We start from the raw sequence: 26,452 nt of genomic DNA, 5'->3' as shown, positions 1-26,452 counted from the left end.
AGAACAAAAACGTGCTCCTATGTACAGAGCACTATGAAATGTAAATAAATATATAAATCTTATTCTGGTATGTTCAAAAACTCGTGTGGTCCAACTAACCATTTTCCAACCCCACTGAATATTATTGTGAATTTACACTGAAATAAGTAGGAAATACACACATGATTGTGTGCAGTACTTCGATATTCTTTTGAAACACGTGTTACAAGTTTATTTTGAAAGCCAAATTATCTTACTTCCTGTCTTATTTCATGCAGCTTCACCCTTGGGTTCTTGAAACAGCACAGTAGATGAATGAACACTTGATAGGCATCAACACAGGTTTCAAATAAATGGGCAACTTGGAAAAAGTGACGTGGATTTCAGCGATGAGCTGCTCCTGTTGGGAGATTAGATTTCTCCCACGTTGTGTACTCAGGCAACCACTCTGTGATAAACTCGAAGCTTCTGATTTTCAGTTGTAATTGAGACTGTGTCAGATGGATGGAAGGTAATTTAAGGTGATTGAAATGTGAGAAAATGTGTGAAAGTATTCAGTGTCAGTTATGGTCGTATTAAGACCGTGTGCAAGATATTAATCTTGTATGATGATCCTGTCAGTGTGGACAGTGTGGTTGTTGATTACAGATTTTTACTTGCCGCCGGTTCATAGCAGGATTTGAGTGATGCAAAAACCAGCCAGACCCTACTGAACTCAGATCAGCCGTTCAACTGAGATTTTAAATTAAGGTTTTTTAAAATATGTGTGATTTCATACCGATTACTTAGGACCTCCCAGTTCATGTCATGTATTTTTCATGAAAGAAATCATGTAAAAACTTCCATCAGATTCGTTGAAGGTTATGCATTTTTAAAGTTTGGCCCTCTGATTTAAATTTCATCTTTTAAAAATTTCTCATTTTTGTGAATCTTATGAATTAAAAACATTTAAAGGAAATTAAAATAGTGTTTCTATGGAAAATCTATCGTCAAAATATGTTTAAAAATCTGTGACACTCATTATTTTAGGCAGGACCATATAACTTGTTGACGTGATAGAAACTACAATAATACTACACAGAATAACATTTTGGTTGAAAGAAAGGGAAAACAAGTGGAGAGTCTACATTTTTAAAATGAAAGATTTGGGTCCTCTGCAGTGGCATGAGATTTCAGCCCATGGCCCCTTCACTGCATGTCATCTCTTCTCTCCCTCCCCCATTTCTTATCACACTCTATAGACTTTTCCATTTAAGTAAAGGCTAAAAGCCAAGAGCATCTTTTTAAAATGGTTAAGAGTTATTAATTTAATACGGTAACCATGCTGGAAGAACTATTTCAATGATGGATATGTAAATGTCACCTTGCACAGAGAATTCACAGAATTTGTGACTTTGAAAGCTACTACTGTAAATTATTCTGATGCACATTGTAGGAGTGGTAATAAAGATTAAATTGTTCATTGAGGCTGCTACACTAAAGAATGTATTGCACATCCTGTCTCAATTGGATTCAAGAGCTTGACTGCAGACAGAGGTTGTAAATATTGTCTTTCCATATCAATTTGGATAATGACAGAATTTTCGGGTGAATTGTTCCTTTAATGATGCAACATGTTTCAGATGTCTATTCTGTCTGTACAAAGAATCAGAAGCCGTCAGCTCCCAGTGTTAATGTTATAATCTGCTAATTATCATTGATGTTCAAATGTCTATAGATGAACAAAGCAAATTGACAAAGACTTTCCATAAAGTCTACATGAACGAAGACTTGGAAAAAGAAAGTACTATAAACACTTTCAATAACTTTTATTTTTCCCCCTAATAGATCTGTACAATCAACAAATCACACTTTTCAGATGAGCCTAGCAAAAACTGACCTGTACATGTTATAAGCTTTTGGGCACAAGAGCTTAACACCCATTTAAATAATCAAATGATGATTTAAAACATTTAAAAATCAGTCCCATAGCTTGAGAACGTTTAGTGGCTGGAAGAGGGGAGGCAGGATGAACCAGAACAAACCAAACAGAAACAAAAGAAATAATAACAATAATCATGTTCCCTTTATATCTCTCTCCAGTGTAATAGAAAAGTACAGTCAAATATCTTATTTACAGAGAAATGAACAAAACTCTAGTTTGATCAAACAGGTGTTGCAAGGATCTCTGGGTTGTTGTCTTAAAGAGGGGGAACATATACTTGCATGGCATTTTTAATCTGGATTTTAAAAAAGATGTTGATTTAAAACAGAGGAAGGATGCACACAAGCCAACAACAGACAATATGGCTACTGCTCCAATTCCAGCACCAACAAGTGGACACCTTCAAGAACTCATACATGTCATGTAATACAAAATGCCTAATTTCTTAAATATCAGTATTTTTTTTCCCCAAGCACAATCATGACCTTTTTCCTCCACCAGCTACCCCCCAGCATTATTAATCACTAATCAAACACCAAATTACCCATTCCTGAGATACATTATTAAAGTTCTGTATTATTAAGGAGCATTAAAAGTGTTAACCTATTGACAACCAGTATGCAGTTAACTTTCCTTTGTCAAAATGGAACACCTAGAGCCCATCCATTTCCCATTATTTCCTTCAATTTGTCAAAATAAAGCTGCCTTATTGCTAGAGTAACAGTGATTTCATTTCCACTGAAAAGAGACTCAATAAAAAAGGAGAGAAAAGAAGACCTCAGAAATGCATCAAGTTAATGTTATTCAGAAGCACAGTCATAATGGAAATCAAACCCTTACACAGTTCATTCAGCCCCTTCAGGCTGGATCTTACACTGCCATATAAGAATTGCAAACACATAGGTCTAATAGGTCTGACTTCATGACGTTGGACAAACATGACTCAACGTCTGAAAAAATAAATCTATACTACAGTGACAAGACACATTCAAAAAAGAATTTAGTATGTTGTAGGACAGTGATTCTTCCTGCTCAGCAGGATCCTTTTCTTCAGATGTGGTTTAACTAATCCAGAGGGGTGTTTCATAAAAGCAACATTGTCAAATAAAACAGATTTACTTCATTAAATCAGGCTGACTTTCAATTTGAATTTCAATTTGAAATTTAGCCCTCCATGTGAGCATCATCTTTGTCTGGTTCACTGTCAGGCTGAGCTTTCCCTAAAGGTCCTCCATCTGTGTTGTCTTTACATATCTGTAAACTTCACTGAGAACTGATATCACCTGTGCTTTATTTCCATGTTCCTAAACCATGGGGTTATGGGAGTCTGAGCTTGTCAAATTAATAAATTCTGTTCTTCTGTTACTTGTTCATGAAACACCATTAAGGATGACCTGATGCCAGGCAGCCAGCTAAAATTATCTTGTCAACTGTCATCCAGCACTCAGTTTTATTTGCTATACTTGGATTGGATTTTCTTGAGTGACATTACGCTCTTATTTTGGAATTAAGGAAAAACATTAATGCAGTGTACCATAAACTGAAATTAGAGGGTAGGCTGCCTTCCTTTTGGCCCAATTTAAGTTTTCCCACATCACAAACTCACTCAATTTAAACCATGGGAGAATACCATGATAACAACTAATGTGTTTATAGATCAGTAGAATTATTTTATTGTTCTAGGTTGTCGAGGTTTCCACTCTGGGTTGAAGACAGAGCTTCTACCAAGTAAGTGATAATTTTTCACAATAAATAGCCCATACACTGAATGATCATTCTATCGGCATTTTGATTGCACAAAGATCCTTAAATTCCTGACAGCTTTGATGCTTTTACACCCAAACGTGAGGCAACTTTGTGATGAAAATTGACAAAATTTGACCCCCCCCCCCCCCAAAAAAAGGTCAAGTTTTTTCTTTTCCTCTTTGCTTAAGCAGCAATACATAACAAAACTTTATGTATATCACAGATCTAGGATTTTTTTTAGAATGGGGAGAAAATACTCTATACTATATGTCAGGTAAAATTCCTAACACATCACAATGTCTACTCTTTATGTCCTTAGCCTTACTTGTAATATTATTTTCTACTGTTTCATATTCTGTTCAAGTTGCACATATATCACATATGTTTTCCCTTAAAGAATATACTTTTTGGCGGATTCCATAATTAGCAATTTCTTTTAAGGAATAAACATTTCATCTCACACCATATTAAGGACTCCACTCTGAGTTTCAAGTCTGGTTATTGGCATGTTCACCAGAAAGAGACAGACCTTGTAATTAAACTCTACCTCTTTCTAATGAACATGCTAATAGCCAGACTAGAAACCCAAAGTAAACGGAGCCAGTTGATAACAAGTTTTCCTAAACCAGTTATCCAGGATCCCCTCTTTAGCTCAGTGAAGCCTGTGATTCAAAAGAGAGCCTGACTATGTAAAACTTTCATGATACAGGCCCTTAAAATTAGAATATGATTGACATTTCTCAGGTTTGCACTTGAGTTGTTACTAGGCCTTTGAAGAAGTCCAGGCTTGTGTCAAATCATTAACAACCAAAGTTAACTCACATGTGAAGAAAAAGGCCATATTCTGTGCAGCATCACAATGCATGTTCAGACACAGGCTGATAGGAGACAGACCACAGACACTTCCAACACTCAGTTTAGCACAAATGTCCACACAGTGAAGAGCGTACAACAGAGGTGTTCCTGGCAGTTGACAATGCACATCAATAACACAAACTGATGTAGTTAACTGGATCTTAGACAGTTAATACACACTAAAAAGCAGCACTGCAAACTTAATCTCGTGTAGTGTTCTTTTCCCCATGGAAGTCTGAGTTTTTAGTGGTTCCCTCATTGCATTAAGAGTTGAGCTCTCCACCATAATAGTGAGACTCTGCTCGCATAATTCAGTTACAGAAACAGTGTAATGGTAAATCAGTTAACCTAGAACTCTAGCAACTTTGTTTCCTTTCAGATGTCAATGTTACCAAGTATTTTAATAGATTTAGACAAACTGACAGTTATGCCGTTAAAATGCATTTCATATTAAGTTCCCAAAGTCCAGAATTTGTATTACTTCTAAATGTTAAAAGCAGAATCTTTTGTGCAATTTACAAAAATAATAATCTTTCAGGACTTCAGGGACTCTAAACTTTGGGATTTGGAAGTGCCATGAAAAAAAATTCAGCATGAATCTTTACATTTATGTCAGTCTTTTAAAACAGAATGCATGTATGTATATGACGATTACAAACTGTATCATCAGCCATGTTGCCTTGCTGTCAAAAAAAGTGAAAGAAAATCTTGCCCAACTTGGAGTTTCAATTTGAAAAGCTTTTCAACTGGATATATTCTGGTAGGATGGAAGTCCTGGCACCTCTGTAACAGTGCTACTTGGTGGAAAAAGTTGCGCCAAGGCAACCCGATCCCTCCTCTTTCCTATTCAGGAGTTGCAGCAGCAGCAGCTCTTGGTGTCTGTTTAGGCCACAGGGCTGGGGCAGACCAACTGGGTGTTCTGTGCTCCATAAGGGGCCATCCTCTGACCTCTCCTCCTTGTTGTGCCATCACCCATCTCTCTCTATAGGAATTGTCTCCCACATTATATCCAGTCAAGCATCCCCTAAAACCAACTTGAAATGTATAGACCTAGAGACAACTATAGCCAGTTGGTGTCAATGAAACTCAAAACTATGTGCCTCCAAGTGTCTACAAAGACTGATGGAGGTGTGTCCTTTCACACGGCATGATGATCCAGTCAGTGAGAAAAGGCCCACAGCAAAAGTTATGGTAGGATGAAGGAGGGAAAATATTGGTTGAACCTTTATTCAGTTACAATATAGATTTTTTTTTTAAAAATGTTTTTACAAGTACCTCTTCCTTTCCTCCTTTAAGTTCATTGTGTGTACAAGAACCAGAGAAGATAGTTGTCTTATTTTTGAAGCAGTGCTGTGTTCTTGTAGATTATGCCTGCAAACAATTTTTAATTTATTTTCAAAGGAATCAGGGAGCGCAACAAAAAAAAAAAAAGAAAGGAAAAACAATCTCTTTTGATCCGATGGTGTGTCTGTTTGGGCTAGGACCCCAGGAGGACCGGTTTCCTTGCTGATCACAACAAAATGGGGAGATGAGGTCAGAGCATGAAAGAAGTTCAAAATCCATCCACCCAAACACCCAGGCCCCTCTCTGCCACAGTGCGGTTCACTGATATTATCTAAAAGAGGAAGAGAAAGATTCAGACGATTCAACAAATAATGAGGCAATATTTTTTTTTGTTATGATGCTTATATTGATGTACTCAACAACTAACATGGCAAATTCAGGCCTTTCCAGCTACAGAATCATGTCTTACTCACCCATCTACTGCTGTGAGTTTCAACTACGCTTTTTGCCCAATTGCGTTTTCTTTTTTTTTTTTTACCAACGTAAGTAAAATCCAACATTTCCCGCAGATGATTCACGTCAACTTATTTTCTTACAAAAATAATAAAGTTAAAACAGTGGGTGGAATCATCATGTGCAATTGTCCTCCTTGGTCAGATCTGTAAAGCAACCCTAAGGCTGCAAGTATGTGCCACATGCAGTAAGGATTGTTGAACTATGAAGGTAATTTGCAAACCAGGTGTATCCAAGCACTGTACCTCATCTCCAACCATGTTCCACAAGTGGACAAGTGGGAGGCCTGTGTTGTTATCATAGTTTGAGACCTTTACAGAGAGAAAGACAAATGCCCAGTTAGTTCAAGTGGACTTAGACACTCTGGAATGTTCGGCTAGGAAGATGGATTTACCTGTGCAAGCAATGCCACTCCTCTGGTCATTTCCTCCAATGCTGATGTGGCCTCCGGTGAAAAACGATCCTCTCCTGATTAAGGACATTTTACATACATATAAGAAAAATCTAATATGGACAATAATTCCATACAATATCTGCACAATTTTTATAGGAAAAATAAAACAAGCCCATTTAAAATGAAGTTCCACTGAAAGAACTGGAATTAAATTTGTATGCATTCTGAAAGTGGACAACAAAGTGAACAACTAGTACGGCCATTGTCAAAATGGTATTGGCTGCTTAGCTCCAGGTTTTAAAATTATGTGTCAACACAATGTCGTACCTGGAAGTGGGGCGATGTTATCAAGCAATACTTCAGCACCTTGAAACGGTAGTGTTACAAAATCAGACCTGGAAAATAAAAATGAGCAATCTGTTAAAGAAAATTTGTGGATACACTTATACACACACACAGTATGACAATTACACATATGGTAATCCATAATTACAAACTTAAAAAGCTTTTACAAATTGAAAGTCATACTTTTTATGCCAACCCTTTTTTCAGCATGTTCTTGAACCATCAGAACAGTAGTTACTGTTATGACCCCTACAGGGTCTGCCTTTACCAGCTTTGTCATAACATATCACAACCACCAGCCACATCTCTCTCTGAACAATGCCTTTTCAACAGTTTTGTGTTTTAGTCAGTAAGATAAGGTCATGGTAAAGCTTAGAATCAGAATTGTAACATTTAACCTTACTGTGGTAGGAGAGAAAAGGTTAGGGTGTCACTGAAGAAAGAAATTGATTCTTCCTCAGAGAACAGTTAAGGTATGTTATGGATACATGGGGTAAGATAACAGAACACATTTGTTTAGACTTAGAATTTAAACCCTTTGCCCATGTTTGTAAATGTGTAATGTATAAATTTACTCCAAAATGAAAGTTACAAACCAGTTTATACATTTTACATGTATGCATTCAAGTGCTTCAGTAAACTGTCAGTATGTCACTGCTCTTTATTGAATTTCTGGAAATAAACTTAATTGCACTAAAATCCAAGTCTGACAAGGTGCAATGCTGATTCTCTTTCTCATTCACTGCCTCTTGAAGGACGGTACAGTTCAGAATTCAAAAGAGAAGCAGGAGCTTGAGAAAGTGACAGTAAGGGGGAGGGCATGTCTATAGCCTTCCATCTCTACAGCCAGCTACCAGAGGGAACAGGAAGACAGTCGTCTAACAGCATATCTCCAGCATGTCCCCACTCTTTACTGGATCAGGGGGCAGCACCAGGGAAAAGATGATGCTGTCTAGTTTTTAATGGGCTCTTAGTCTCTGAACGACTGCCAGTACAATAACGCAATAACAATTAAGTCAGATAAAAATGTTTTTTTTTTTTAAATCAGGGAACAAAACCTCCTCACATTGGTTTTAGTGGAAAACAACCCTCTCAGTCAAATTCAGAAATTCATTTCTATGATCATATGCATAGAGTATAGATGGTTATAGGGATTGCACTTGGCTCAACACTCAAACAAAATTCAGCAGGCATATGTATTTTCAACCATCTTCAGTCCAGGACTACTCCCGGATCCAGTTCAAGGAAACTGTCCCAGGTGGCAGAATTTGACATGCTTTCCTACAGCACATGCTCTAAAGCTGTTGATCAGGATAGGAGGGAAACCACACTCAGGGAACCACCTGACCTAATGTATTCTATATGGTGCTCTTTTGGACTACACCCTTTTATGTGCGACGTCTGACACTCACCTTATTTGCCGCAGTGAGTCGATCTTAACTCTGTCATAGCCCCCATAATCAACGTATCTAATCTCCACTTCACTGGTTTCTTTATAGAAGGTGATGACCTGAGCTCTCCACCAAGCTCCTTCCACTGCTGGAGCTGCACAGATCACACCAACTGGACACAGACAAGGATAGAAGAACTATTCAAACCAAAAATAGCAGTACAGCAGATGGTGACCAGTAGACAAAGTAGACATTTTCAAAATTACATTAGCATTAAAACATACATTATTATTTACAAGTCATGGTGGCAACAGTGGGTGTTGCCTCCTGCACTCAATCACACCGTTGTTTTCTCTATAGTCTATTCATTTTGTCTTCATTTAGTGTAGTCTGAATCAATAAGCTATGTGTATGTACAACATGCATAAGGTCAAACTGCATACTAGTTGATTTTGTATTGTTTGGCAGCACATTAGTTTCTATGACTCATGTGCATATATAGTCACCTTCTGTTCAGTCTACAGTTTGTTCCGTTTATGTTAAAGGAGTCTTTTTTTGTATCTTTTGAGTTGAGAGTGCCACTACTGACTGCTTGTTGGATGGTCTGTTTCATGTTGGTGGTGCCATCCTGGAGGGTGTTGTGCTGAAGCAACACTGGCCAATGCCATCAGCAGCTCATTCCCACTTTTGATGCTTTTGCCTTCCTTAGCTTTTTCAGTATATGTATGTACGTATATACACATATATACATACATACATACACACACACACACACACACACACACACATATATATATATATACACACACACACACATATATATATACACACACACACACACACACATACACACACTACACCACAATATACTGGAAGACTGTTCGTAATGTTTCCTTCTTGTCCCCATTAAGCATTGTGTGGGATTTCTTTTGTCAGTCTGAGCAGACTGTCAATGATCCCTGCCTAAAATGGATAATAGCGGAAAGACACTAAAAACACTTTAAATTGCTGGGCCGGTATTTTAGAATAACAGATAAGATATTCTAAAATGAATAAACAATATTTAACTTTTTTTTTATTAAATCCAAAACTAATGAAAAAAGGAGTATTTTCACTAGTGGTCTCACATTTTTCTACCCTAATGAATACCTATTGTGCTTCATTCTCCAATGGCTGCCTCCTGATATTTCTACTTTTAAATGGTTTTACACTCATAAATATCAAACAGATTAGGGAGGGCGGCATACACTTACAGTAATTCGGTTTGGACAAAAGTGTCTGATAAATGCCCTGAAAATTAAAAAAATGTAAAATGTAAATATGGTAGGCGTACTGAAATTACGAGCATGGTAAATAAATATGGGCAGAAACAAGAAAAAAATCTGTTTATATCAAGAAAAATATCTGCATGTGAATAGGTTACTGTGTAAAGGCCTGTGTTAACCTTTTCCAACATTTATTAGGTTGATTTTAAAATTGGCCTATGGCTTTCAATGTAATTGAAAAGAATGGGCCTAATGCAAGAAGCGATATAGGTACAAATTCCCTTATATTTTGCTGTATCCACGATTCTCTTTTTTTCTTAGTACCCACTGATTTCTGGGACTCACCAAAGAAGAGTAAAAATAAGAAAACACTGGTAAGAGAAATTGTAAGAATGGTTGAGAGCACTCTTACCAAGAACAGAGAAAAACATCCCGTTTACACAGTCCACAATTTGTTTGTCCAAAGCAAATTGAAATTAAAGGAACATAAAAAAATTACATAAAAAAACCCACTCAATATAGGGATGGGCGACATGGCCTAAAAAATTAATCTCCGTTTTTTTCACATCAAACTCAAGTTACAGTTTTAATTGTTTTTTCCCCCTCTTAAAAACAAAACTACAAATGACAAAAGACATTACTCGAAGCTTTGCTTTTATTTGAATGCTTTTATTGTAAACAAAATGGTCCTGCCATTATAAACCGTTCACCTTCAAACTCACTTGAAATAATAAATAAAAGTGCCTCCTCTTGACAAATAATGTGTCCCTAACCTTTTTTGATGAAACGCTTTTGTAAACATAAATTACAAAAAAAAAAATAATAATTTCCCCACCGTCAAACTCATGTAGGACTGCATGGTTTGGCTGGACCATAGGTCTGTTATAAAACGACAGTGGAGTAAAATGACACCCCCTCCAGCTCTCTAGCGATCTTTTCATGTGTACATTTGTAAAGGTGAGGCAAGGCAACTTCAGCAAATTACTTGTGGCTTGGTAGCACATACCGGGGGTCCAAAGTTTCAGCATGTGGATAAACCCCAGCTTTTCCACTATATATATGGACACATATCTTTAGTGATGTGCAACGTGACCGCATTTGTAATAGCTGCTTCGTCATATGGGACGAGGCAACTCCGTGAAAGGTTTAATTCAGGGGATGGATACAAAAACATTTCCAAGTGACTGAGCATGAGTTAAATCCATCATTAAGAAATAACTAAGGTAAATGGCACATGTGAAAATCTCCCTAGAGCAGGTCGTCCTCACAAACTGAAGGACATTGCAAGAAAGAGAGTGGTGAGGAAGGGCTACCAAAAACAGCTCCCACAGAGCAGTCATAGGTAAGAGACTCTGCATACAACCAGTCAAAGCTTTTTGGGAGAGTGGGCAAAGAGAAAGCCACTGTTGAAGAAAGCTCATTAAACCGCCAAAAAGCTTATTTTTGGCCTCATCAGACCAGACACTGTTTTGCAGACACCAAACCCAGCAATGTTATATGTAAATCCTGGAAGACAACCTGATTCAATGTGCAAGATAACTACGACTTGGTAGAAGATTTATTTTCCAGTGAGACAATGAGCTGTAAGAATACAGTGAAAGCTACACAGACATGGTTTAAAGTGAAACGCTGGCCAAAAAGTGTTGATCCCCGAGTGCGACCTAACAGGCAGAGTAATGGTGGACCGCTCCTCAAGCCTTCCTGTTTGGTCGCACTCGGGCATCGACACTTTTTTTCTGTCATGACGGCAGCGCGCCAGAGATACAGCTACTAACATGAGTTGTTCAAAAACCTTCTTTTTAGTAAACTCTGTGTACACAAACAATGTTCTCAATGCTCGCGTTCATGTGTAGAGACCCTGGTGATACTGCAAGCAAAGTTTCATGTTGTGTCGAGCCTTCTTAGTGTTTTAAAAATAGCCATTTTGATGCTAGTGTACAAGTGCCCCCACACTCCATTGAAAATTAGCTTGCCTGAAAACGAAACTTTAGCAAATCTTAAAAGTGCCTCTTTCGTCGTAATTATGCTTTTACATGAAGGTTTGACAGATATTCAATCACAAATAAAGCCTTGGTTGAATTTTGGTGAGAGTTTCACTTTAAAGACATCAAGGTGAATGTTGTCATATTAGCGTGCGTAAAACCATTGTAAAAGGAGGACATCAGTGAGGAGTATGATATGTAGCAGATGAAAGCAAGAGAAGATTGTAATAGTGCGATCACTCTTTTGAGTTGCAACAGATATCACTGTTGCATTTTTTACAGATTTTAGTTTTGCCATTTTTATGGCCACACTATTATCATAATATTGTTATCACTTTAATTTTTCAGCTATTATGGCATTATTGCATTTGGTTGGAGATGTGCAGCATCTTTTATAACATTGCCAACAACATTATTCCAGCACATTCTAAACTGTGGTTTGTGATTAACTCATTTTCTCATATTTAAAAATTAAATATCTGCCAATGTAATTTTTAAATTCCGCTCCCCAACCAGTTGTCATATGTCCATTAATGCAACTAGGGGATTTTTTATGGTTGTTTAAGATGCTGTTCTGGCTGCCTATAGGGTCAAAGATTTACTGGGCAAACAATGTCTAAAACTGCAGATATTTTGATGGTATACATTGACTTTAAACCCACAGTGTGACCAAATTTACCTTCAGCAGGTGAGGGCAAAGCAGGAGTGCCCGGCTGGGAGTAGCAGAGGAACATCTGCTGGTCAAGGCTTCTCAGAGCATGGTAGGTGGGATGGGTGTGCTGCTGGACAAAAACGTGACCAGCTGACACAATGTTTACCACTATCACTTCAACCGTTACTCCACTGGGAAGCAGAAGCTGAGGGGAAAAATTACAGAAGAAAAAGTGTTATCTTATACAGTAAATGGCTTCCATCATACTGACTACCCTACATTTAAAGCACACGTCATCTAAAACACACGTCATGGTCACATATCTCCATGCATCAGTTGCAGTTTATATGCATTTATGTCGAGACTCTATCTATCTATCTAAGGTGTCTATGCCAGAAAAAAATCTTTAAAAAAAAAATATATCTACATACACACACACCCAATATGTATTAAAGAGAAATCTGATTTTTTATAAATTGTGTAGGTCAGGGCGCCATTTAGCTCAGTTGGTAGAGGAGGCGTCTCATGTACAGAGGCTCTGTCCTTGCTGCAGCGGACCCGGGTTCGACTCCCGGTCTGGGTCCTTTTGCTGTGTGTCACTCCCCCTCTCTCACCCTGTTTCCTGTCAAAGTCTTCAACTGTCCCATCAATAAAGCCTAAAAGGCCAAAAAAATACTTAAAAAAAATAAATAAAATAATTTGTGTAGGTCTTATTAAAATGGAAGTTCTCGTTATCTTCACTTAGTCCTCTTTGCCACTCTGTAAAAATGTTTTTGATAGAAAGCTTCATTACATGGTGGAATGAAAATCATCAGCAAAAATAACGAGCTTGCGGTCGGCTACTGCTGTACGTTACAAGTGTGCAAGTTCACTGAGAGAAACAAAATGCAGTCAATCTCTTGTATGTGTTCACATGTTTGGCAAATAAAGCTGATTCTTTTAGAACATAGAGAATCTACAAATTCTAAAAAACATGGTTTCAAGGTGAGCAGTCAAGGTTAGTGTCACCTATTTCGTATCAGACCAAATGTCAAATCTGGTTATGGTCTCCCCTTCTGCTTCCAAGTTATGGTGCCTGAGCACCGAAAACTAACCAGTTCAAATTGGTCAAATTGGACCAATGTGTCAGATTTGAAGAAATTCCCTGAATGCGTTCTGAAGAAATTACATTTACAAAAATGGGATGGACATACATAAAGATGTACAGCCAGACAGGCAACTCAAAAGCATAATAAAATAATTTAAAAAAGCTGCATAAATTTCAATTATACTAGTGCAGTGCCATATGCACAGTTTCTTTTGTTTCTGTTTGGTTTTTTTCCCCAGAGATAACCAAACATAAAATAGCTGCTCAACTTTTGCCACAGAGAAATTCAATGATATCCTATAACATAATGCACTCGTCAAAAAAACAAACATAGGAATTACAATACCTTTCAAAGGTTGTAGCACATGATGTGGAAGCGTTACTGTTAGCCTTACACGTATGGATCTAGATGAAATTATTGTGGCAGTCCTGCCTAAAATAAATATAAACCTATCTGCAATTTCTTTGGTTTAACAGCATTTCAGAGTTTGTCTGGTGGGGAAGTAAGTCAAATAATGAAGAAAAACAAGGGTATAGGATGAAGGGGCTTTCATCATATATTTTGTCACTGTTGTGTCATTTAATAATCTTGTCCTGACACAGTTGTAGGTATTGTTAAGGAAGGTAGCACTGCTACAGAAGGCACAATCTGATTTGTATAGAATTATAATCTCCTAGCCATGAAGCCCAGCTTTTGCTTTTGGGTTGACATACGCTGAAAAGCATTAAAATGCCGGCATTGCTAGCTACATTGTAGCAGCTAAAAGTCTCAACATAAACAGTGGCAAAGAGTAGCTAGAGAGCCTGTCCTTACCCAAGAAGTCATGGGTAGTGATGGTAATGTGAGTGGGGGCGGTGGAGGTGCATATAGGTTGGTAAGGTCCAGATCTTTAAACTTCTTCCCAATCAACGACAGGGCTTTGTCAACCTGCTGCTGTGTACCTGAAGAAAGATCAGACACAAGTCAATGTTTTAGGTGTGGTCCAAAGAGCTCAATAGTTTCTTTGAAATGCTCAGATTTGTATCATCTAGTAAGAACCCTTCCCTACCCCCCAACCCCTTCAAAAGAATGAATATGGGCACCTGGTCCTACGACTCACCCTCTATGTGACAGATCTGAAACTCCTGTGTATAAGGCAGGGTGGAGATGTAGATCTTCGCGCCAGAGTTCTGCTTCAGAAAACTCACGTATCTCCCTTGCTTCCCAATTAATCGCCCTACAAGATGCTGTTAAGAAAGACAGGCAGAAGAGACAATAACAGATCAAAAGTAAAGTAAATTCCTACCATTCCTACCTGAAGACTGAGACCAATTTTTGGATCTAAATTGATATTACCCACAATTTGGACTACAATTTGCACTCTACAACTTTCCCCATAGAGCCCCTTTTAATGCAATCAATAGCCATTTACCTCAAACGTGACCTTGGTCAAGCTGCTGTAAGTGATATAATTGTTATGAAAGTAGTTGCTAACCGGAGGCTGCTCAATGGCTCCAAACTGCAACAGTAATCACTGTTATAAAGTGTTCGGTCAGTAACCGATGTCTGTCCTTCCCCTGCTCATGCAGTCAAAGAGAAAGTCCTGTCTGCTCATGAACATGTAGGCCATGTCTGATGATTACTGCTGCATGTTCATATGGTGACATAGAGAGAGGGGAGGGGATTGCCAACTGCAAAACGGACAGCTGGTTAGCTTAATTGATGACAATGTTTACAGTAGCTTTTAAATTAGCATTTTGTGAAAGTGTAGAAATCCATCATGTTACTTCTAAACACAGGACATTAAAACATTCCACTGTCACTCATACATAGGAAGCTTTTCTGTTACATTTAAAGCTGAAATGATTTATGGTTTAATTTCTTGTGTCAGTCACCCTGACTCACCTTTGGCACCTCAATTTCCCAGATGATGAGCTCAGAGCTCGAGGAGGCAGCTTGGTTGCTCTGGCTTTCCCCAGCACCCATAGTGCAGCCGCTGTCCACGGAGTCCATACTGTTCACATCAGAGCCTGGATGGACAGGTAGGGGTAAACACACAGAAAATCATCATCACCTTAACCAGCAATAGAGATGTACAGCAATTTGTTCATGTGCAGCCATCACTAACTCTGTGCCAGAATTCACAATTTTAGTTGTGTGAGATATTAGCATGACACTGGAATGAACAGCATCTACCTTGTATTGTACATCACAAAATACAAGGTCTCCAATCATGTAGACTATGGCAAACTGAGTTTTCCAAATCATCGACACTTGGAGTTAAATGCTGTTAACATAATAATTCTTGTCACTGCCTCACTTCTTTCAAAAAGCTTGTAAACTAACTGCTCTCAAAGATAATCTCTGATCTTGGATGAGAATGTCCTGGAGCTTTCTCAGGCCCCTCACTGACTTTTAAACACTTTACTAGGAACTAATCCATATAGGACCATCTGTTTTTTAGTGACTGTAGTTTCCATATTTTGATGACATGACAACTAAGCTAACTGATGGAAAAAACAAACAAAAAAACCCAAACGAAAAAGAGTATGTGACCCTCAGTTGCATTACTGCTATTACAGTCAGGAAAGAAAACCCAAATATTTCCTCAGATTTTGGTAAGAAGTCTTGATGTCTTCTGATCTGCGCTACTGCTTTTCTAAATTTTCTGTTAACACAAACTCAACACTGAAACACACTTTGGCATGATGAACATTTCCAACATTGACCATGTTGTTTTAATGTTCTACTCATCGATGCCAAGTCTGTACATAACTTTGAACATATTGATGTAGCACCTTTCAAGAAAAGAACCACAAAGTTCCTTACACAAGACATATGGTAACCACCATAAAAACCTATTGGACTATTAAGATATAGTGAAACAGGAATAAATTAAGAATTAGGTCAAAGAGGGGCTTTTAACAGCACCTGACCCAAAAGTAGTTCAGCTGACTTTGCAAACTGAGCACCAAAGCCACTTCTCCGAAGTAAGTTCAGTTTCCCTTGGATATGTGTCTGTTATCTGGCTTAGCCAATACAAATCACACTTAACAGTCACACAAAGGTGGTTGTTAACTCAAAAAGCGAAACCGGGTTTCCCCACATGTAGACACGAGCGCATTCACATAAAAAAGAGCTGTCTAACAGGAGCTGTCTAATGACAGCTGAGCAGAATATTTTATAAATCAAGAGCAAACTATTGGACAAATACAGTAAGTTATAACACATATACCAGGCTAACGGCAACACAGTTACAGTGACCAAATGCAGGGAAGACAGCTGACAAAAATGGAGTAGACTAGATCTGACTATAATTATATTTGTGCATCCCATTTAATAAAATAGGAAAATATTCAAAGCAGTACTTCCATCTTCTATAACAAGTACAAGGTTCCTTATCTGTCGTAAAATAATATCAGTATAAAAAAGCACAGTAATAATGCTTGACATTGCTTACAGCCAACTGGTAAAAATGAAATGAAGACAGGGGGACCTTTCAACACAGGAGTACAAATATCACGATCTGTACACCAAGCTCCACAGGATCGTCTGTGAATGATGATGTCATTTTGCAGAGATCTTCTTGGTCCCAAGGAAGTGCTTTTACATGTTTTGATCTGTTCTCTTGAAAATGACCTGCTTTGGATAGCATAACTTACTATGGCAATATACCCCAGAAGGAACTGAACCACAGTTGTGGCCATTTAAAACCCAAGGTTAAACTTGCAGTTACTTCCCTAACCACAAATCCTACTTCATAGTATAAATCTCTTGTGCCAGTATTTCAAAACTTGTAATTTGGTTCAAAATGATCAAGAGTGATTTCCTAATCTGGAGTCCAACCCCCTGGATCTTGAACAGGAAATAAATGCAAACATCAAAGTTTAATCTGAGCTAACCAATAAAATTATTCTGGAATAACGACACCTGGTGTCATGCCTTTTAGACTTGAGTATTTGTAAAAGTTTAAATGTTATGTGTTGTTGTTTAAAAAAAAAAAACATCATGAACCACTATATAACCAGATTTTTTAACTCTCAAATAGGGATGTCCCGATCCGATCTGCAGGATCGGGATCGAGGCCGATATGGGTATTTTTTCACTCATCGGGGATCAGACATTTTGAACATTTTACAACGTGCCGGTATGTGCACTGGTTTCATGTGTCTGCCTGTTTTACATGCTCTGCTGAGAGCATGTAAAACAGGCAATCGAAGAGATGCTGAACGTGTGGGAAATAGACAAGCAAACGTGTCCACGTCACTTACGTGACAACGTAAGGAATATGAAATGAAGCAATGGATGATATGGAGGTACCAAGCGTTGGCTGCGCTGAGAATAAGAAAGAGCCATATGAAAGCATATACTTTCACAGCTTGGATGCAGGTACTTTTTTTCATAATGCAGCTGTATTATCCAGGGAAATATGAGTAAGGCTCAGTATCAGATCGGGACTCAGTGTCAGCATTTACTAAATATTAAAAGGACTCGGATCGGGGACATCCCTACTCTCAAATATCAATACTGGCCAACAAAAAAATAATCAAGCGTCTGACTACACTGAGCACACTTCTTAATCACACAATTACTTAGACTTAAAATGAGATTAAACAGATTGATGTCTCACCTCCAGACTGGTCCGTTTCCACTTCACATGTCCCATGAGCTCCATTCCTCAGGCTCAGTCCATTGAGCCTCTTTATGTCACACACAGCATCCACTGAGATTTCTTCAGTTTCAGCCAAAACCATTGCTTCTGTCGCTGTCTCAACCAGTGACTGAGACTGTGTGGCCTCTCTTGCTGACAAGTCTGTAACCTGGATAACATTCATTTGGTTGTCAAACATGCTGTTCTGGAGGTCCTCACTGCTGATGCCATCCTCAGAGTGGCATGTACTGCACGCTGAGTCCTCAGCTACCACAGCTGCTTCATCAACTTTCAGCTGCATTATTAGCGATGGGGCACTTTGTGCTGCTTGGTGTGATGGTGTTGGCCAATGGCCTCTCTGTGCACTGTTTTCCTGGTGATCCCTGTGACTGAACAGGGAGCATCCATTAGGCATCCCTTGCTCTTCTTTCTCTACTACCGCTCTAGACTCACAGCCTATCTGAGGGAGGGTGGTCAGTGGATGGTGATGCTGCTGTGATGCTATGATTGGTTCCTGATTGGAGCATAGTCTGCCACCACCCAGCGGTGTGCTGCTACTGCAGCTGGGCTGGCTGTTGTCTGTGACATGGCAGCTGGTGACCCCAAGGACTTCCTGGGTGGCTGCCGAGATGACCTCATTTATGATTCCAGATGCTAGAAGCTCCAGGTCCTGCTCCTCACCGCCACTTTGTACCTGTATGTCCAGTGAGGTCATTGATGTGGTGGTGGAATCTTGGACCGAGGTCAGGGCTGTGGAGGCTTGGGCGTGGAAGGTGGGTGTGCTGGTTAGAATGTGTTGGTGTAAATCTTGCGCTGAAGGGGGTGTCTCTAAGGAATCGACTTCTGATGCGATTGCTCTCTGCACTTTGCCTGGAGTGACTGCACAAACCATCTCATCTTCCGTATTAACAGAGCTGTGGTGCTTTGAAACTTCTCCCTCTGGCTCAGGTCTCTTTGCATCAGAAAGGTGTGCTGTTGTGGGGGAGGAGCTTGTGACTTTGGTAGAGTGGCAGGGCAAGATGGCCTCTTCTACTGTGGCTGGATCGTTAACTTGGTGTTCCACCAGCTCCAAGGTAGGAGATGAGCTTTTTGCTCTGTCTTTATTGTCCTCCAGTGACACCTGCAGGCTGTCTTCTTTGCTAGGTAACGGTCGGCTAGAGACTGAGGGTTCAGGAACTTTGTCTGGTTTTAGTCTCGCAAGATGAGGGGCAGCTTCTTCAGAGCTTTGTTTCAGTGATGGTGCTGCTTCAGTGTCCTGGATATGGACCTGGGAAATATTTTCATGTTCTTTTTGCCGATTACTGCCCTTTGAAGGTATGTGGGTGGGGCATTCTGTGTCATTTGTGGGGGATACAGTGCCTTTCTCAAGCAAACCATTGCTCCCATCTGCTGGAGATGTTCTAAGGCCCATAGTGGTTGGAGCCCCCTCTTGGCTATCATGGCTAATGAGCCGCTCTTTCTTCCGCGAAATGTACCACCACCAGCCAATAAGGGCCAGGACTCCAGGCAGTGTGTAGGGGACAACAGAGCGAAACCTCAGAGGCATTTCCTCAGGACGCTAACAGCTACACCTGAAAGTTACAAAAGACAAACCAGATTTGTATTAGCTGAAGGACATTTCATAGTAAATACAATTTATATATACACACTTTGGGAAAATTGGCAAGGATTCCCCGGGTCAGGTCCAACTGGGAACCTTCATGTAATTTCTCTTCTCTCTCCTTTCATCTCTCGACAGTTGTCTCTGATAAAAACACATACAAATGCACTTCTCAAATGTGTTATTTATTTTGCACACAACAATAGACCACGCTGTATATGTGGCAAAACATAGGATGAGAGAGGAGATTGAGTCTTATATAGTTGATACCCAATCCAAAACTAAACTCCAAGATTAGACTCTAATCCTGATACTCAATTGGTTTGGGACATCACTAATATGAAATATACAAAAAGGTGTGACTTGTCTCTCCAAGTAACACATGTAATGGGAGAATGAGGGACATATCAATTCAAGACAGCTAGTAACTTTCTACGAATCAGTCTAAGACCATGTTCAGATTGACTTCAGCTCTACATGAGAAAACATAATAATCTCATCATTTGTGGCCATGCACACGTTTCTGCTGGATAACTTTTGAACATGAATTCTACTGCTTACTTTGGGCAAACAAGATAAAATAATTGCTCCATGATAACTTTTCAGAGTTGTTACATCCTTCCTCTGAGTCTTGATAGTAACTGTTGCTATTGGCAGCTGTAACTGATAACACTTAAGGTTCAAGTCATTTGACGAGTTGTAAGTGAGACTTCAAAATCTACTTTTCTCACAAATTGGACCTTTAAGGCAATTACAGCTGGGTGGGCCTTTTCTTTATTTTCTATTTTGAGACAGCAAAACAAATACTCATGAGGAGAGCAACATACGACCACAGATTTCTGCTGTGACTAAATGATAACATATAAGACCATACACAATCAAAAAAAAAAAACCCCCAAAAAAAAGCTGAATAAATAAATGAAAAGAAAAAAAAAGACCTAAAAGAATGTAACACAAATAGAACACTGAACAAAGACTGGCATGAAGGTCTTTCAGTAACAAAATGTTAAGCTTTTACTTTTGGAAATTAGCCAAAATCAAAGACAGTAGAATAGCCCTGTGGAAACACAATTCCTGATGAGCCTTCCAAGAGGAGGTGACTCTGAGTCCATGTTAAAAAAAGGCCATGTGCACATGCCTTTCCTTAACAGACCTGGCCATGTCTGCCTGCACTAGGAGGAATGCATCACATGGGCTGGGTATGACTCAATCACAACCTGCCTTGCTCCTTCACTCACTCACTCATTCTCACTCACTCATTCTCACTCACTCATTCTCACTCACTCATTCTCACTCACTCATTCTCACTCACTCATTCTCACACACACTCACTCACACATTATTTAATGCTTAAATACTACTCAATCGGCATTGACTCATTTAAATAAATAAACTATATAGAGACAGATAATATACGCGTAATAATTGCTTGTGTGGTGCTACTTTTCAGCAGTCAATAAAATGACTGCAAGATGCATTTTTAGTGACAAGAAACAGCAGCAACATAATTAACTTCAGACATTTAACACACCCTGACAGCTAGGAGGCTGGAAAAAACAACAAGACGCCTAATCACCCAATCATCCAAATCTCCAGCAATGGAATGGGTGAAGCAATGTATTTCCTATGTCTTTCCATCTTCCCTAAACTCCTCACAACATCTATTATAGATGAACAGGGTAATGTTTCACAAATCACCATGAATCTTCTCTAGGTGATTACATCAATAACTTTTCTGAAATGCTATGTTTAAATATGCAAAAAAGATTAATTATCTAACTATGCAATAACTTCTGTACATTTCCAGAACAGAAATCTGAACATTGGATAAAGCCAGGTTCAAAATCCCTGTTTTATTTTGTAGACAAATTACATCCAATTACTCTAATTACAAGGCAAAAGTCACAAATCACATTAACATGAAGTCATCATTGTCTGTATCATTATAAAATTGTAACAAAAACTACTGATGTCATAATTAATTGAGAGTTTGGTATTGCTCATCCCCAGTGTTTTCCTTACTTGCCAATGCCAACATTTGATCACAAAAAACCCAACACATTTTATATGGCTTTCAAGTGTGAGTGTTAATAATAACAATAATTATGTCATTTTAGAAACTCTCCTGACTTATCTGACTTTGTTGGGGAGCTATGAAATAAACAATGGGAAACTGTATGTAGCAGTCATCATTCTCAACCAATGATTATTCTCAGTGACAAAATCATTATACTTTTATGTTTCCACTTGAGTTTTTTTTTTTTTTTTTTAAAGATTGACCACCATTTCATGTAGTGATGTGAATGGGCGCTCTATTCACATTCACATGAGGGTAGACACAGGCAGAGCCAAGCATGGTCAAAGGGAGGACAGCACATGTACCACAATTGCTCTTAGAGCAATGTGTATACATTAACTGAAATTAAATGTTTGTTTTTACTTTTTTCCAAGCACTGCCCAACAGGCAACAGGCTGACTGAAATTACTGGCCAAATGTTAGCAACTGAATGGGCAATCGTCATTGTTCGACCCAGCAACAACAGCACGTCAGAAAGGTTTTACCAAAAATATAAAATTACATTTTTTTTGGAGTGAAGATTCCGTCATTTGTGCTTATGATATCGATTGTTAGGACTTGGAATCTCTTTAGTAATACATCAAGACAAGTACCAACAAAACAATGATTTACAACTGTCTTTTCTTTTAAAGATTTTTTTCTGGCATTGACACCTTTATTAGCAGTAGACAGAGAGGAAACATGGGAGAGAGAGGGGGATGTGACATGCAGCAGAGGACCTCCGGCTGGAATTGAACCGGGGTCGGCTGCGTTTATGGTGAGCTCTTACCACTCGACCACCTGTGCACCCCCAACTGTTTTTTCAACTAGTAAAAACTAGTCACAGAGTAGAGGCATGAAAATTAGCGGTTGTTAGATAACAAATAAACATTAATAATATTATTAATATAATAACAAAGCTGGAATACATAATGTATTCCAGCTTTAGGTCTTCAATCACAATTTACATTACCTTCTTCTGTCAAAGCTTCAAAGTATCTCTTTGTGGTACATGCAAATACTGAAAGTAATGAGTATGAGTCTATTTCTATTTCTTACTTTTTTAGTGTATTGTTTATTCTTTTACTATTATTTTTTATTACAATACTACTGTCCTTTAGCTGCTGTGATGAAGAAATTTCCATGTGTACGGGACATGGGACATGAGCTAAATCAAATGAAGCATAGGCTGAGTGACAAGAATAACATGGATTTGTTTTATTACAAAGGTCATCGGTTGATGTCAGCGCATCCTTGAAGGCATCAACAAGGGGAATTCTGAAAACTCACTGAATAGCCACAGGTCAATCCCAATATCACCAGCAATGTAGAAAAGAAGGGCATGCCAAATTTATCACATTCTATGATAATTAAAATTTCCATTATATGCTGTTTAATATCATATTAATGGTTTAGCTGCTGCTGCTCCTACCTGAGGCTGCACAATAATTCATTTAAAAAAAGGTCAGTATTGAACATTACAACCATTTACCATGTAAAGATAGAGTGGAGGGATGGTATCATAATCCCCCAGCATTTGCTTTAATCCAAGCCTCTATGTTGCCTGAGTATAAAGGCAGTCCACAACGCACATACATGCAAGTGCATGCGAGTATGTATGTTGCATCGGAGTCCCTCCTTTTCCTTCCCTGTACATTTTAATCATGGCAGTCGGGTCGCAAACTTTCCAATATTACAGCTGTTCCTGAAAACATATGTGGTGAGAAAAAGGCTCTACAGTGTAAGGATCTTGATCCTACATTTGATAAGCACTGCATAGAGTGTGCAGATGCCGCATACACTGCTAAACTCAAAGCTGATCACAGCATGTTTAACAACATTATTGCCACCTTTGCACATTGTTGGATTTATGGTTGAACTAAGGCTAACTAAACTACTGGATGCAATTACCTTTGCCATGAACACTTGTTACCAAAACAAGGCTTTTTTATTCTAAACTTGCTTTCATGTAGAGTACAGCTGGGCTTATCTTTCAACTTATTTGCGTTACATGAAGAATCGAAATTCGAGTCTGACCATCAACTATAATTAAGTGAGGTTTCGCTTGGTGCTGTGGAACTCTTGTGATTTAAGCTTTCACCTGCAATATCTAAGTTGCCAACTATCTAATTCAATCAAAAACGAAAGCTTTCCATGTGGGCACCTAAACTAAAACAGATAAGCCATGTGTCTAGAAATGGTGGCCCACACCACAATCACCTTGGACAAGGTTACAACAGAAGTTACAAGCAGTGAAACACATCTAGAGCCCTCGTTATAGGTCAGACTGGTGTGCATTTCTTTTCTCTTTTTTTACCTTGCAGTCAAGATTCAGACTGTGACCTTGGTGTTCAGATAGGGGAGTGGCCAGGCTGTATTTACATGTTACAACCCGTGCAACGTGCAAAGAACAGACAACCTTAGCAGCTTTCACAATGGATACAGAGCAGCCCTCGTCCCGGCATAACTATCGTAATATTTCCGCCGAGACTTACAAAATCTATGTCTGACAATAACGCACAGCGCTGTCTAATTTTGCCCGCAGTTTAGTGCAAAATATAGCAAGGACGGAAGGCACCGATGATTCAGTGCTACTACTCAAGCGTAAACTAGCGTTGGTATTAGCTACAACAACGTCAGGCTAATCCTTCGATGTAGTTCAAAGCCCAACGAAAATCTTACCATTTCCGTTTCCAAATCCATGACACGATGAGAGGTTGCAACTCGACTTGCCGGGTCTGACGTTAACGTTACCATGAGGGTCATAATGCCAAGTTTTAGCGACGACTTAACATTAGCTAATGTCGGACTCTTCAGCTAGCTACGTGCTAATAACACATGCAACGTGACTAAGTGTAGCCCATAATAAATAGTCCCATTGGCGTTGTGACGTGCCCTGAGTAGCTCAGTCCCGGCTTGAAAATCAAATTAGACCATTCCACCAAAGCACAGACTTAGGACTGACTACTCGAATCATAACGTTAGTTAGCTAGCAAGTACACAACACTATGCATTCTTTCTGTTAGCTACTTAGCTAAAGGTTCGCTATGCTTATCGACAAGACTAAAATCGTTTTCCCCCAAATTCACTGTTGTAAAACTGTACGCCCTAGCCAACACCGTACAACCATTCGTTAAAATAAAAACACAAAATTAGTGGGCGGTAGCTCAGTTAGCTAGCAAGCAACGAGAACAAGTTGTAGAAACTGAAACTTAGTTATTTTGTCCCACTAGGTGCCTGTTTTGAATGCCGAATCTATCAGAAACATCCTCAGAACTCTTGTTCTGAACTAAAAATGCAAAACGTCTTGCCAGTAGTATAATGGCACGTGTGAACTGACAGATGTCAGGAAGGTTGGCGTAATAGTGTCTGTAATGAAATCCGGTACCATAGGTGGCTGTGACCTATCGCTTACTGCTGGAAGTAAGCATGGCCGGTTAGGAGGCCGCAGTGCAGGACACCCAGTATGAAGTCGACTTAGCAGGCTTGTCCAGCACATTGGTTACAATGCTAAAACATCGACAACTTAAACAGTAACTACAATGGCGAGGCAGCTAATCACATCTTAGCTCCCCTTCATTTCTTTTACCTAAAGACCATGAAGGTGGGATGGTTACATCATTAAAGCCTCGTGTATAAGGCCACATCAGAGTTTCATTTCACCGAGTAAGCTGCGCGTTAGGCCACAACATAAAGGCAGTTTATTAGACAGCCTTAAACGCAACCAAGTGCACCAAGAGGGCTTGTGCAAGACTGACGCAGGGTTAAAGGACATTTTAAGCCAACGAGTGCCTCTCATGGGCCCCGGACCTTCACGTTAGCTTGCTAGCCGGCCTGGCGAAAATGATAGCCAACTGCATTCTTAATGCTGAAAATCTACAAGCATTTCTCTCAGTTCAAGACACATGAGCCCGTTGTTAGAAAGTGCATGGACCACATGAGAGGAGGAATTAGGGTAATCTAAGTTACACAACGGGGAAAGACGCTAGTTAAGTTAGAGAAAGATGAGTAGGCTAGTTGTCCAATGACACGAGATTACTACATGTAGATGGTGACACAGTCAACTGTAGACAGTTAGCAGAGGCGCGTGGAAATGTCAATGAATGGGTTTTTGTACATCGTGAGCGTACTGCGCCCTTGTGCCTTGATTTGAACTAAGTCACGCTGTGTGATTATGATGTAGATGGCTAGCGGCTTGCACTGTCTTTCCCCTTGGAGGCAAAATGCGCTCCCCTCTCTCCTGAGTTTTTAGTTTACTTACAGTATTTTATGGTCCTCGGCGCCGCCACGATGAAAGCAATACTACAATGTGGGTTTATATAATGTGTCCCTGTGGAAAGTCAGCCTCTCTTCCCCACGTGTTGACCGACTAGCACCAGCCTAAAAAAACACAGACTAAACAGCTGGTCAATTCTCGCGATAACCAGACGTCCAAGCCGCCCGTAGTCTCGCGGCAACTGAGAATGCAGTAAATGCACCTGTTTCAGACATGCACCCTTGTATGTTAAACAGATGAGAGGCTTACGTGTTGGGCCCCCTGTTGGAAGTGGGGGGAAGATGAATATAGATAAGAAAGAAGCAGCAGGAAGCAACCAGAGAGAGAATAAACATTGAAAGAGATGATTGTGAGAACGAAATAGAAATCCACATGGCCTTAATTAAATTGATTAGGTCCAAAGGACAGGTTTGAAATTCAGTCAGAGAAACATGAAGCCAAGAGTTGAATTAAAGTGAAACTCTCACTAAAA

At 39.3% G+C, this 26,452-nt stretch overlaps 1 protein-coding gene across 2 annotated transcripts; it reads right to left on the bottom strand.

Moving 5' to 3' along the window:
• Positions 1–1,772: 1,772 nt before the first annotated feature.
• akap1b (A kinase (PRKA) anchor protein 1b) lies at positions 1,773–26,146 on the bottom strand. Of its 2 annotated transcripts, none has more exons than XM_030393228.1 (11): positions 25,966–26,146; positions 18,028–19,619; positions 15,303–15,427; positions 14,518–14,644; positions 14,232–14,359; positions 12,358–12,535; positions 8,453–8,603; positions 7,023–7,090; positions 6,696–6,769; positions 6,547–6,612; positions 1,773–6,119 (listed from the first exon to the last, which is right to left on the bottom strand). In XM_030393228.1, exons 2-11 carry the CDS (start codon positions 19,592–19,594, stop codon positions 6,057–6,059), a joined length of 2,547 nt encoding a protein of 848 aa, XP_030249088.1. In that variant the 5' UTR covers positions 19,595–19,619; positions 25,966–26,146; the 3' UTR covers positions 1,773–6,056. The 2 variants fall into 2 exon arrangements, with proteins under 2 accessions (XP_030249088.1, XP_030249097.1); XM_030393237.1 differs by lacking the exon at positions 25,966–26,146 and adding an exon at positions 24,387–24,918.
• Positions 26,147–26,452: the final 306 nt, after the last annotated feature.

The sequence above is a fragment of the Sparus aurata genome, chromosome 2 (genome assembly GCF_900880675.1).
Source record: "Sparus aurata chromosome 2, fSpaAur1.1, whole genome shotgun sequence".
NCBI classification, from domain to species: Eukaryota; Metazoa; Chordata; class Actinopteri; order Spariformes; family Sparidae; genus Sparus; species Sparus aurata.
Note: the sequence above shows the minus strand (reverse complement) of the source record. Positions and strands in the feature narration are given on the sequence as shown.

Coding starts and splice junctions, on each gene's coding strand:
- akap1b (XM_030393228.1), bottom strand. CDS start 19,594: ATGCCTCTGAGGTTTCGCTCTGTTGTCCCCTACACACTGCCTGGAGTC. Junction 14,360..14,517: donor TCAGATCTGTCACATAGAGG/GTGAGTCGTAGG, acceptor ATCTTTCTTCAG/GTACACAGCAGCAGGTTGAC. Junction 6,613..6,695: donor GAGTGGCATTGCTTGCACAG/GTAAATCCATCT, acceptor CTCTCTGTAAAG/GTCTCAAACTATGATAACAA.